General features: G+C 37.8%; 1 protein-coding gene across 1 annotated transcript; it reads right to left on the bottom strand.

Annotated features, from left to right (window-relative positions):
- Nucleotides 1–350: 350 nt before the first annotated feature.
- Nucleotides 351–4571, bottom strand: LOC146449071 (uncharacterized). The gene has a single exon (XM_085102033.1). It carries the CDS (start codon nucleotides 4203–4205, stop codon nucleotides 351–353), a length of 3855 nt encoding a protein of 1284 aa, XP_084958159.1. The 5' UTR covers nucleotides 4206–4571.
- Nucleotides 4572–14359: the final 9788 nt, after the last annotated feature.

Here is a 14359-nt window from a genome sequence, read left to right as displayed (position 1 = left end):
TGAATGTCTTGCAGAAAAAGCAAGTTTCACAAGTTCATTTGTCCTTTTTTTTACATCTTTTGATGAGGCGCAATCATCGAGAATGATCAATGTGTTTGTTCCTTCAAAGGCAAAAGAGATTATTTTTAGCCAGTCATTGATGTGATGGTGTTCTGGGATGATAATGAAAAAATCTTTGTCATTCTCAGCAAAATTATCCCAGGTTTTGTTGTTGACGAATGTTGGACAAAGGAGGAAAATGAAATCAAATTTTTGATTGAATTTTGTTTTGAGAAGATTCACAAGAAAAGTTGTTTTTCCTGAATTTGTTGGTCCAACAATTAAAGCATTGAATGGAATGTTTTCTGGATTCATTTTGTTATTTTATAATGTCCTTTTGCAAACGTGTGGATTCCATCTTCTCTTATGACTCTCTTGTCATCATTTGCAGAAAGAGCAATCTTGTTAAATGTTTCTGTGAAAATTTCGTGTTTGTATGATCTGATGATATTCATTGATCTCATTTGTTTTTTTCCTGAAATTAGACAATCTTTGTAATCTTGATGTGTGATTGTTTTTTTGATGACTGATTTTTTGATTCCTTTGCATTTTTTTTCTTCCTTTCCTTCATACATTTTGACTGAATAAAGTTTTGACCTGAGTCCAACAAACTCTTCGATAATTTTTCCTCCGGCTTCGTCTTTCATCATTCCAATGACTTTTTTGTTGATTCCCGTTGGAATGTTTGAGGGATGATCTTTTGGAAAATTTGATGTGTCAAACTTTTCTTTAACATCTTGTGAAATGTCTTGGAAAAAGTCATCTGTTTCCATTTCATAACAAAGAGAATCAGTGTCTGTGAAAAGGAGTTTTGCTTTTTCTTGATATTTAGGTTGGATGTAATTGAAGTGAAAGTCAAAGATGAGAGTTTTTGAAACATCCAAAATCGACATTCCACAATAAATTGGTTTGTCAAAAAGAAGTTTCACTCTTTTCATGTGAATTGCAATCAAATTTTCATCAAATATTGTGCAACTTTCAAAGTTTGGTTTTGCAGCGAATCGCAATGCTGAAAATCTGTTGTTAACCAATTTGATGTCCACCCTTTTCCTGATGTTTTCCATGGTTTTTCCGAAAACAGAATTGTTCATGAGTTTGAAAAAATCTTTTTCGAAATCATTCTTTCCGTTTGCTCTTAGTTTTGTGTTGAGTTCAATGTAAGGTTTCAACCAGGCTTCCTCTTTGAATTTGATGATTCTGTGAATCTTTTTCAGTTTGAGACCCATTTGGAGATATTGCTTGAGATTTCTGTGATGAATCACATATTTTTCTTTTTTGTTGAGAGTTGGAATGAGTTTTTCAACATTGTTGACAATGATTCTTTCAGGAGCAAGTGGGAGATCATTGTGGAGATCGTGAAGTTCTTTTGGGTAATCAAGGTCGACTTCAAGAATGCAAGGAAAATTTTCCCATTTTTCGAATTCTTTTTCATCTGCCCAAGAAAATCCTCCAACAGGCAAAGGCTCACACATTGCCCAGCCATAAAGATTGTTTGCATCAAGATAAGGAATAAATGTTGAAGGTTTTTCTGGGTTGAAATCTTTTCCCATGTATTTGTTGTTTGCTTTTCCAAATCTGTTTGAAATCATTGAAACACCTCCTCTGGTTCCTTTTTCAATCATTTGAAGCATGTCAATGTCAGTGAGGAGTTCAAGTTTCACTCCAGTTTTCTTCAAAGATGCATCCCATGCAAGTCCAGGAGAAGTGAAATACCAAGCTGGATCAAGTTCATAATTTTCCAGACAAACATTTCTGAATTCCTCAAAAACATCAGTGAGAAGAAGAACATCTGTTTTGAGATAAAGATCGTGATAATCTCCCATGTTTTTGCAGTTGAAAGTTTTCCAAACGTTTTGAGCATGTTGATAATCTTCATCTGTGATATTCTCATCGTTGAGTTTTGAATAAAATTTTTCTTTTGGGGGAAGATTTGTTTCTTTAAATTTGTTGATGTTGTCCATGAAGTCATAAGGATAAACTCCCTTTTTTGAAAGAAGGGTTAGTTTTTCTCTCAACAAATCTTTTGATACATTTCGAAAATCTTTCCAAATTCCTTTTTTTGTTTCAATCTTTTTGTCTCTTTCCAGATTTTTGACCAATGCATCAAGAGAAGATGCCATGAATTTGAAACTGTCAGCGAATCTGATGTCGTGTTTGATTTCATGTTCTTTTCCGTCTTTGTCTATGTAACAACCAACAACTATCTTTTTTGTGAATGAAATGTATTTTTCCTCATTGTTTGGAATGCACCTGATGTCACCTTCAGTTTTTCCAAGATTTTTGACGAAAAGATGAGCATCATAGTTTTGAAGATTGTGAAAAATCACTGGAGTGAACCATGGCTTTCTGTATCGTAGATTGCATGAGTTGTGAGCTGCTCCTCTATATTTTCCAGTGAAGTGACAGTGATCCCTGACTTTTTTGTCTTCTCGAGCTTTGCTCGGATTCCCCGAAGGGGAATCATCTTCAAATTCTCCTTTGCAGATCCAACATTTTGTTGATTCGTTGAAATCTTTACAATTATTTTGTGTCATAACCAGAGGCTTTTTTGGGATATTTTGAATCCTTGTGATATCATCTTCAATCATTTCAACAAAGATTTGAGAGATGTCTGAATCCTCATTTTTCATTCGATAAGTTACTGTTTTTGAGAGCTTTTCATCAAAAGAGCATTTGATGTGATAACAAAACCCACAAGGTTTGTGCTTTTGAAACTGGTTGGTAAAGCACTTTTCTGGATTTGGTTGACATCCGCTGATGGGTTCAACAAGAGACTCAAAATCAGCATAAATGGCAAATGGCATTTTTTGTGAGCGAATGTGATTTTCGAATTGGATGAAAGTTCCCTCTTCTGGCATTTCGATGAATTCATTGCTTTGACAAATCTCTTTGTGAATTTCAAGTTTTTCATTTGTTTGAAAAGCATTCAAGCATCTTAAACAAATATGAATTGATCCATTGTGTTTTGTGATTTGACTTGACAACAGTTTGCTCATGTTTTTTATGAGGCAATAATGATTTTTTTCATCATCAGCAATCAAAAGAAGATTGATTTGGTGTTGCCTTTCAACTCCTTTGAATATTTTAAGAGGATAAAAAACTTCTTGAAATCCAAAGACATTGATTGAAATGTTTTGATTTAATTTTTCAAAATTTGTTATTTTTTTCACATCAACTGGAAATTTCAGACCATTCCAATTGAGTCTTTTCGAATTTTCCCTGAGATTTTTGTCAATTCTTTCAGGATGTTTATCTGCAGGAAAAAGTGCTCTGGTGACACACCATTTGAAGCATTCATTATCATCATTTTTCATGTTGATAATTGCTTTTTTGTTTTTGAGAACTTTTGGAAGAGGAATATATGATCTCCCTCTGAGTGGAATGAATTGTGTCATTTGAACTTCAAGTGAAATAACTCTTTCAAGAACCCAATTTGATCCTCTGTTAGTGAAATTTTGAAATCTTTCTTCGATTGTTTCAATCATAGAGTCAATGATTTCTGATTCATTTATCGCTTCAATATTTTCAATTGTTTGAGAATGAAAATATGGATACGCAGTTATAACATTTCCGTTTGTCAAATCAGTTCTTGTCATATAGCAATTGAGAATGAGTCTCACCCTTGTTTGTCGATTTTGTTTCATTAATCGCAAAACATCTGGTTTGACAAATTGCAAAAATTCTCTTTCGTCAAAATTTCCTTCTGTTTCAATTCGAAATTGTCTTGCAGAACCACTCAATGCTGTTGATGTTTCTGTGATTTTTGCTCTTATTCTATTGATTTCTTTCAATTTTGAGATTTTTTTGTCTTTCTCGATTTCTTCGGGTGTTGATATTTTGATTTTTGGAAGAGAAGGGCTTGTTGGTTTTCTCAAACCAAGCATTTCCTCGAGTTTTCTGATTTCTTGGCGATTTTTTTCTTCAACTTTTCTTCTTTGAATTTGATCTTGATTTTTTTTCACTGCCCTTGTTGGTTGGATAATTTGTGAATTTATTTCTGGAACTGGTTCATCAAAAATGGGTGAGAGGTTTCGGGCTCTTTCACGTTCTCGTTCAAGAGCTTGATTTATCGCATCAACGAGTTCTGCTTTTCTCAATCGACTGAATCTTCTCAGTCCAAGCCTTCTCGCTTCAGCTTTTAATTCTGGAACTTTCAGTCTGTCCATTTTAAATATATTTATAAAAAAATTTTTTTTTTTGAAATTTTTTTATAAAAATTTTTTTTGAAATATATTTCAAAAACAATAATTTCAAAGAAAAAATTTTTTTTGAAATTTTTTTGACTTTTTTTGAAATGGTCCTTTTTTTGGTTTCACCAGAATTTTTTACGCAAAATCAAGGGAGACTTGATTTGGGACACTTTTTTTTGAAAAAGTGGTCGGATTTTTAATTTTTTGAGATTTTTTTTTATTTTTTACCCTGATTTTTTAGGGTAAAAAATAATTCTGGTTTTGGGCGGTTTTTGTGATTTTTTTATGCTGAACTGAGGGTAATTTAGATTGGTTGAAAATGTCCTAGCTCTCTCTATCCTCAACTACTAAAGGTATGAAATGCATATTTATTTGGATTTGTTTTAATTTTTAAAGTCACAAAAATTAATATTAGTAACCCTCATTAAAACGCTTTCTGAAAACCGGTGAAAGTACCCTGTCTTTGCCGGCATTTATTTCACAAGTCCAGACCGAACCATTCTAAATTCCAACTGAACTTTGCTAAACAGATGTTAGAAAGTACAGAAATGTAAAAATACCTTGCACTTTTTATCTTCCTTGATCACAGCGACTTCGCACTTTTGGCGCTTTTGCGAATATGAAATCCGCATTATGCAAATGAGGTTGTTGATCAAATTCAGATTGTTATAAATTAAAACTTTCTTAATCGCTAACTTTCACCATTCTAAATTAACCACACCAAAAAACACACAAAATAAAACGCATACAGGGCCGTAGCCAGGCTTCAGAACAAGACGAGGCAAGTTTCGAGCGTCGAAGGCGTGAGCCGCCAGGGGGGTGTGGGGGCATGCCCCCCCCCCCCCCCCCCAGAAAATTTTGAAATCTAGGGGCTCAGAAATGCTCTTGTAAGCATTTTCCGTGGCATTTTTCTTGAGAAAAGTCAATCTTGGGCAAGTATAGAATTTCACTTTTTTATTGCTTAGCGACGCTGGTGCCAAGTTAATGACCATCTGCATTTTAATACCCGTTTGCGAAATCTTGACTTGCTTCCCGCTTTAAAATTTCACTGTACCACCAAGATGGAAGTCGTGGAAGAGATAAACCGTATCCGTGAACGATCGCCTCGATTTCCTGGAAACCTTTGAAGAACATCGAAAGCCTGCTGTATGTCTTGAAAAACACCTCTGCGATAACCGCGGCTGTACTGGGAGAGGATTATTTACGACGGATAGTAGAAACCTAGTTTGGTCTTAGAGACAACATCACCTCAATGGTAGACAGTATGGATGTTCGAGAGGCAAAACTGTGCTAGCTCTGTCAAAAGTTTTGAAATGCCTCTCTTACGCCAACCAAATGTAAACGGCTCTTTTAAGAGCCATTACAAACCGGCGAGAAAGGCTTGATCCACAAATCTTTTAAAATCTATTCTTTTACATTTTCTTTTCGCTGAAACGTTCAATATTATAGTGTTTGCAATAAATCGATTGCCAGCACTGCACACGACCTTTTGTTCTTTTACGGCAGTTATATAAGTTAAAGTAAAGGAATCTCCCACACCGGCTCTCAGCCATCGCAGATAAGACACGGGAATAATGGTGACCTTTGATGTCACGCGGCCTGTCACAGTTATGTCACGATGCGTCTCCTTAATGGCCCCTCTATAACCTTAAATCATTTGGAAAACCCCACTACTCACAGTTCACATGAAACGAATTAACCTCATTAAAATACTTTTCCCCTCTATTCATCCACCTTATATTAGCTGGTTTTATCTTAACCAATAATCCAATTTTTTTAGGGATTATTTTCTCAATTAAACGTTTCTTCCGAAAAAAAAAAAAAAAGGCCAAAATCAAGACGAGGCAACTGCCTCGTCTTGCCTCATGCTAGCTACGGCCCTGGGCATAAATGGTTTCAACCGTTTACAAATGCCTAAAATTGATGAATAATTCGGTCCCGATTTTTGGATACTGTGTGGGGAATATTTATGCAAATTAGTCTGTCTGCTAAACAGTATTTAGGTAAGAAACTTATTTTCATTATTATTATTATTATCATTATTTTTATTATTATTATCATTACTATTTGTTTTTTCATTTTTGCATGTCGCTGCTTTGTTGACGCCATTCAATTGGTATTCATTGCTTGAAGGTCCTTTAGGAAGTAAAATATTTCGCTGAGTTTGGCCTACTGCCATCTGAATTAATCACAAATCACTGAAATTGACAAGCAGACTAGAAGGAGGATGCTGGCCTGTACATCCCTCCTCGTTAAGTGCCTGTCTCAATATATATAGGTAATATAAACTTCTGCACCACACCACGAAAAAAATCTCGATAGACTAGAAGTTGTTTGAGCCATTTGTCTTTTGAAGTGCAAGTTGTCATTTTATTACAGTTTGCAAAAAACATTTCTATGTAGTAATAAAAAAATACTTGAATTCGCTTTAGTAAAACATGTGATTTATTAATTTTCAAAAGCTGGGCATTATTAATATGTTGCTCAAAATGAATTGATAAGAACTTGTACATGAAAGCCGGAAAGAAAAACAAACTGCACAGAAAAAGAAAGATTTCATAGGAAGCAAGGGAAGGATAATCCGTCTATCCGTTCGTCGCGATGTGTTCCGGTTGCAATCCCGGCGGACTGGTGTCTCGCTCTGAGAGTTTCACTCCAGGCCCCTTCGCCGCAAATGCCAAAGCTTCTAACCTGTACTTTTTGGTGTAGTTAATATTTTTAATGTGATGTCTCATTGTTTCAGTGTAATTATTTTAAAGTCATTATTAACACGAGCTCTCCTCCTAGCAAAGATAATCAAATCCCACATTAAGGGACATCAGTAAAGTATATTGTTGCTGTGTTCTTTATGGTGTAAGTGTAATTTTAAAACTACTCCAAGCTAGTTGACAGGCAGTAAAATACCATAAATCCTCGAAAAAGTGCTACCTCTCGAATACGCGCCCCCAATGTGTCCTGGAAATGTTCGCTGTAATTCCATTCCATAACATTATATGTAGAGCACCCTCGGGATTCTGAAGGTGTCAGTTACCAGCTCAAAAAGTACCACAGGGAAAATCTGAAATTTGCAATAAGTGCCGTGGACCCTCAACTGGCATGAGGTTAGAAGCCGTGGCTTAGAATTTGAACTTGACGCTTATGAGAATCAATTACAGGTACTTTATTGCACATGTATTTCATTGAACATAAACAGCTCGTTTACGATTTACCCTCAAATTTGAATCCGCATTAAAGAGTTTTGTGGCCCAATCCACGTCCCGTATTCCTTATTCCCTTTATACAAATTCCTCGATCCTTGACGTCAAGACTTGGGTAATAAGGGAAATTGTGCATTCCGAAACAAGATGTCGTGCTTTCTGTCACGTTCAGGGATTTGTAGTGATTCAAGAGGCATTTCAGGTTTCTTTAATTTGCTCCATTGCACTGAATCAATAGAAAGCCACCTTGCGTCTGTCCATTTATCACGAGAAACTATAATGGAGGGAGAGCTAATCCTGGCCAGGGCCGGCCTTTTTGATTTGGAACAGACCGTCGTGGAACAAATGTCGGTATGCGCCAAACATAGACACACCTTGGGGAAGTACTCGCACCCTTAAACTTGAGAGCGGGGAAGAACTTGTTATGCCTAATGTCGTCCGCACAGTGGCCAGGTGCACCATCATTAACCAATACCTTGAACATTGCAAGGAAACTGGATTTCACCCGATCAGTAACTCCACCATGTGGAGAGTACTTGACGTCCAAGAAGCTTCACAGAGGAAATCATTGCGAGGTCTTGATAATACAGCAGCTGACGGTGCTGATGGTTTTAAGGATTTGCTAACAATCGTAGACGAGCTAGAGCACGTTGGGGCAGCAAAGGACTGGTGTGAACAAGCAAGAAAGAAGCTTCGGGAAGGCAAGTTATTTCTCAAGACTAAATACTGTGACCATTGCAGGGAGGATGGCAGCTCCTGCCCTGATCATTGTAGAGTCTTTGCTTTGAGCGATGCCAGTGACACTGACTACCAGGACGCATGCAGCCACACCCATGACATGGCGTGCGCAGACTGCGAGAGCCTAAAAAGTGTCGTGAAAGAAGTAGAAGGTGCCACTCCTAAGTACGAGGCACAGCACGGAAAAGATCAAACAGACGACCTTCAGCATGATGCGAAGGGTGCCGCCTTTAAAATCTTCCAATGGAAAGCCCATATTTTACGAGCTCAGAATCAGGATCAAGCAAAGCAGCAAATTTTAAACTCCATACAAGAAGATGAAGTGGTCAAAGTAGTTGATTGGGCTATGAAGTTTACAGTCATGAAGTTTCGAGAGAAGCAGGCAGAGTGGTTTGCCAAGAGGGGAATCAATTGGCATGTGAGTAGCGTCATAACGAGACGAGAGGAAAGCCTTGAAGTAACCTGCTACATTCACCTTCTTGACAGTTGTCGACAGGACTGGTTTGCAGTGCTATCAATCCTGGAGAACCTTCTTTTTACCATTAAGCTGCGACACCCAGGAATAATTAAGGCCTACTTGAGATCAGATGAAGCAGGGTGTTACCACAATAGCAAGCTGGTTTCATCCGTCCGAGAGCTCGGATATCGCCAGGGGATTGAGATCGTCAGATACGACCACTCCGAACCTCAATCGGGAAAGGACATGTGCGATAGAATCTTGTGTCCGATTAAGGCAGCTATTAGAAGGTACTGTAACGAAGGTCATGATGTCGTATCTGCACAAGATATGCATACCGCTTTGAAAGAGAGGCCAGTTAAGGGGACGACAGCGACGGTCTGCACTGTCCAAGAGCAGTACACAACGCTAGAGATAAGGAAGATTCCGAACTACAGCAATCTACACAATTTCGAGTTTACTAAAGAAGGCCCACGTGTCTGGAGAGCGTTCAATGTCGGTCCTGGGAAGTTTATTCCATGGAATGACATTGTAATTTGTCCGCAGAGAAAATCAGATCTCATGGAGAAGATCCCATTCGTCCTTACTACTGCTCGCCAGTTCACGTCAAAAGAGCAAAGCAGAGCCGATCTCAGTGAGAACAAGCTATATGAATGTCCCGAGCCACGCTGCAATGAAGAGTTTCAAAGTCGGTCGGACCTAGACCTCCATATGAATATGTTTGGTCATAATGCAATCCTGCGACAGCCTGGGAAGGAGTGTCTGTATGATAAGCTAAGAAAAGACTGGGTCAGCCACTTCCAGACGTTAACAATACAAGGGGAAGGATTGACGGGAGCATCAGCAGCGGTGACAGAATCCCTTTCAAGTACCCCACGATTACAGAAGGGCTGGGCACTTCACAAAAAGTGCGGAGGGGCGAGGTTTCCTGAAAAGGTTCGGCGGTATCTGATGCATAAGTTTAATATTGGGCAAGGCACTGGCAGGAAAGAAAATCCAGCACAGGTTGCTAAGGATATGCGAACGGCTTCCACAATAGACGGAGAGAGAATGTTCGATAGAACGGAGTGGCTCTCTAAGTGTCAGATTCAAGGTTTTTTCTCGGGGTTATCAGCAAGCATCAAGCAGGGCATGGTGCTTACAGAAAGTGAAAAAGAGGATACCGACGCAGAAGAGCTGGACGGTCTGGTAGAGGAGTACGCTTGCGACATAGATGAGGAACGCCTAAGAGATACAACAGAGGTAGTCCTGGGGAAAATAGGCCTGACCCACCCAATCCTGTACGATATTTATGATTTGTGCACCTTGTCAAGAGATGGGAAGCTACCAAGTTTCAAGGTTCCGATGCTTAGAGAGATGTGCAAACATTTTGATCTTTCAGTCCGATCCAAAGATACCAAGGCAGTCCTTCTTTCAAAAATGAAGGAAATGATCTCGGAGTGTAGTTGCAATGCAATGCCGAATAAGCAGTGATAGTAATAACTGTGAACGACGGGGACGAGATTAGGAAGCAACGGTCTCTGTAAACGTTTAAATTAACTAGCGCTGTATTTCTCAAGTAAAATTACGCGTTAGATGCAATATATCAAACACGAGAAGGTGTGTTTCATCAGACATCCAAACACTGAGAAGTAGGTTGAAAAAACGAGGCACGGATGAGTTTTTTTAAACGACTTCAAATGATCAATAATTCAAGACTAAAGTTAACAAAATTTTATGGTAATTAGGAAATCATATCCAAACCACGGTCACACTAGTGATGTAAATGAGTTCCTCTGGGAACTTTCCTTAAGGTAACGTAACATCTTTTGGTGTTTTGTGTGGGACTTTCCGCGCGGATTGCAACAAATTCCCGCCATTTTGAAACCGCGTCGTTTCTATGAGAAAAATTGGACGCTCCAGCACGTGCACAAATGGTGCGCGGTCATTTTTTGGGGGGGTATTTGTCGGACTTCGCAGATAAAACACGTTATATGTAAAGCATATAGCAATACTATCTGTTCATATTAAAAGTTAACAGTCATTTTGAAGTAAGTTTGGAAAGACTTTAAGGAAGGATTTTGTCTTCAGTTTCATTTGTTAACCGCGTTTTACAGTTTTAAAGCGCGGTGCATGCAAAGGTCATTGTTTATATAAGGAAATTGTCAATATAACTGCCCCTGAAAGAGATTCACCTTAAGACATTGATGTCAACAGAGGCCATTCCCGCTCAGATTCCAAAAGTTAGTAGTTACACGCCAGTAAGCTTTAATTGTACGGTGTTGGATATTGCTTATCACGTATCAGAATAAAGAATAATAATGTATTCAAAGCAGTGGTGAATGGAATCAATTTGGAGAAAATTAGGAAGTTAACTAAGGAGTTTATAGGACCTTGACCTATAAACTTCTCCAGTGCAGGAGTGATGTCGTTAAAATGCCGTATCCGGCAAAAGAAAACTTTCTTCATCAACTTGTTTTGTACGTTGGTCGTAGATCGCGGAAAAATAAGATGGTCTTGTTAGCATTGTCCTTTTAGTAGTCATTTACCAAATAAAAAGGCAATCAAGTGTTGTCGATTTCAATGCATATCGCAGCATCCATTTAAAGCTGAATTGATCTTCAAGTTTTTGATACCAAAAACGTGTACAAATTTTCAATAGCACTTTTCAAAAAATAAAAATCGACAGTAGAAAACAGCGAGATGAAAGATTTGTTTACATAGGACTAAGTTTCGTAGACAGCGCATTTAGCATATTAAATGTTTACATTTTTTTACATAGCATTCAGAGGTCTGGACTGAATAATTCATCAGTTTAAAAGCATTTTTAAACGGTTAAACCCGTTTATGCGTTTTAGTTTTGTGTGCTTTTCGGTGTAGTTAATTTAGAATGGTAAAATTTAGCGACTAAGAATGTTTTGTTTTATAACAATCTGAATTTGATCAACAACCTCATTTGCATAACGTGGGTGTCATATTCGAAAAAGCACCTAAAGTGCGAAACCACTGTGATCAAGGAAGAAAAAAAGTGCAAGGTATTTTTACATTTCTGTGCTTTCTAACATCTGTTTAGCAAAGTTCAGTTGGAATTTAGAATGGTTCGGTCTGGACTTGTGAAATAAATGCCGGCAAAGACAGGGTACTTTCACCGGTTTTCAGAAAGCGTTTTAATGAGGGTTACTAATATTAATTTTTGTGACCCTAAAAATTAAAAAAAATGAAAATGAATATGCATTTCATACCTTTGAAGGACCACTTTACTTAGGAATTATAATGAATTTTTGTGGCGTTTCCTGGTTTTCGAGCAGCGAGCTCATCAATTCTATGCAATTTTCTATTTTCGCCACACTCAAATTTAGGTCCTCGACCGCTCTGACTGCTGTGGCCTGTAAAAAATCTATTTTAACGTATTTCCAAAAACTAAATTCATTTTATTTGCATACGACCCAAGATGATTTCCTGGGCAAAGTTTGAGGGCAAACTTTTTTCCGACCCGAAACGCAGTGGACCGTTCTTAGAGAAAGTGCCACTTAATTCTACTCAACCTCGTGCAAATAAAAATAACATATGTTATACAATAAGGTACATTAAGGTAGTAAGGTATCCTCTTAAACCCCCAAAACCCATTTCAGCAGAACTGACATTAAGCTACATGGATGTGAGTGGGGGATCCACAAAAAAAATACCAAAATATAAGGGACCGATCGTTTATTACGTCCTAGGGGGGGGGGGGGGGTGGTTTTTGAGGGGGGAGGGGTAATGTTTCTAAACGAGCTCTTTTTTTTGGGGGGGGGGGGTAATTTTTTACCTTGTACGAATACTGAGGGAGGTAAAATTTTAAGACATACAAAAGGTAGCAATCATTCTTCTCATCAATCATAGTTGGTAAAATCGACTAGATACTTCTCCATATTGCTACTATTCTTCAGAGCGACAAAGATCTTGCACGTAATAGGTTGAGTAATGACATAGACAGGCAAACCGTGTATTTCATCAAGCAGTTTATCTCTGAAGGCTTGTTTATCTGGGCAAAAAAATTGACTAAAAGACGAATAAAGATGGTAGGCTTCTTCAGAATCTATATATCCACATCCATACATCAAATGCTCCTGTACTGCTCTCAAACCCCGAGCTGCTTTGACCTTCTGTGTACCTTCCTTTGTCGAGTGAAGAATAGACTCCAGCAATAACAAAACATCGTTATTATCAAGACATTGAAGAGATATTCTAAGGTACGTTCCCTTACTTGAACTTCGCCTAACTTCTGATTGTTTCTCTTGCCAGTTCAGATTCAGAGAGCTAGCGATTTCCGCATGTAACCAAGCGTTGTGCCCTTCTCAACTGCTCAACTTCTCAACAATTCAACCACCAGGCCAACCATTGGAGGGGGGGGGGGGGGGGGGGGAATTTTCAAACTGTCATTGCAGTGGGGGGTAAAACTTTTCTTTAAAAGATTTTTTTGGGGGTAAAATTTTCATACACTCGATTTTTTTAGAAAACCAACCCCCCCCCCCCCCTCCCCTAGGACGTAATAAACGATCGGTCCCTTATGTACACTGTAGGTAAAAAGTTAAGACAGGATCGGCTTAATTTATCGAGTTTTGATAGTTTCCTTCACGCTCAAAGTATTTTTTCTGTTGTTATTATTCTTTTTAGTTTTAGAGATTGTAAACCTCAGAGAAAAAGGCTACACTAACCATGAAACAGACTTTAAATATACATGTATCCTGGAGTAACAAATGAAAAAAAAAAACAAACTGTGATAATTCATAGCAATCGGAACAGAAATCAAGTAAACGACAATCTTCTAAAATTTGCACACACAAGCGAACAAAACATTCGCTTTTAACGTTCTTTGAAAAGACATATCCTATCCTTTTAAGTACTTGTGTTTATTTTCTGTGAAGATTGTCAGAAATAAATGCAAAAATTATAAATATATGCGAGTATTAAAAACTTGTCAGTAGTTAAATATGCTAATGATACAGTGTTAGGAGACGTTTGTTTCACTGACTATTAAACGTGAGAATCAAATTTTCTTAAATGAAGCAAAAAAGGAAAGAGATTAGAAAATAAAACTCCAAGGAAAATAACGAACATGGACCGGAAAAATGAGCTCAACAGATATTTCTGAGGTTAGAACAAGTTGCAGTGTCAACACTGCAAGAAAAACAATAAGCTCATCTTGCAAAAGTCAGCAAAGTTTTGTCAACAAAACCACATAAATAATATTTTACTCGCCTCTTTGGAGAATAGCCCGTCCTGTTATTCCATTGCTGATTTTCTCGTTCGTTTTACAACGTTAAGTGAGTAAAAAGTGTCACTTCAAATGGAAGAATCCAACGTTTTGTCGCGTCGGATTAGAGTAAAATGATTTCTGTTCAAGATTCGGCCGCTGTTTATGATATGCCGCCTCTAAAAGAGTCCTTTTCAGCCGCTAGTCACTTTGCTCTTTTTCCTGCTGTTGGAAGGCAAAATTGGACCAGATTAGAAAATAAAAAGCCAAGGGAAATAATGAAGATGAAACGAAAATCTACTCTGAAGTTAGCAGTATTTGAACTGCTTGTCAGCACTGCAAGAAATCAATAAGACTTGTATCGCAAGACAGCAAACAAGCAAAGTTTTGTCTACAAAATCACATGAATATACATGTACTTACCTACCTTACTGAGAATAACCAGTCCTTTCATTTCATTGCTGATGTTTTCGTTCGTTTTACAACGTTAAGTAAGCAAAACGTTCCACATCAAGAGGAAAAA

This window comes from Pavona decussata, unplaced genomic scaffold, assembly GCF_977016875.1.
Source record: "Pavona decussata unplaced genomic scaffold, jaPavDecu1.1 SCAFFOLD_662, whole genome shotgun sequence".
NCBI lineage: Eukaryota > Metazoa > Cnidaria > Anthozoa > Scleractinia > Agariciidae > Pavona > Pavona decussata.
The sequence above is the reverse complement of the archived record's forward strand: the minus strand, read 5'-3'. Positions and strand labels throughout refer to the sequence as shown.

Excerpts from the sequence above, each read along its gene's own strand:
- LOC146449071 (XM_085102033.1), bottom strand. The coding sequence starts at position 4,205 with ATGGACAGACTGAAAGTTCCAGAATTAAAAGCTGAAGCGAGAAGGCTT.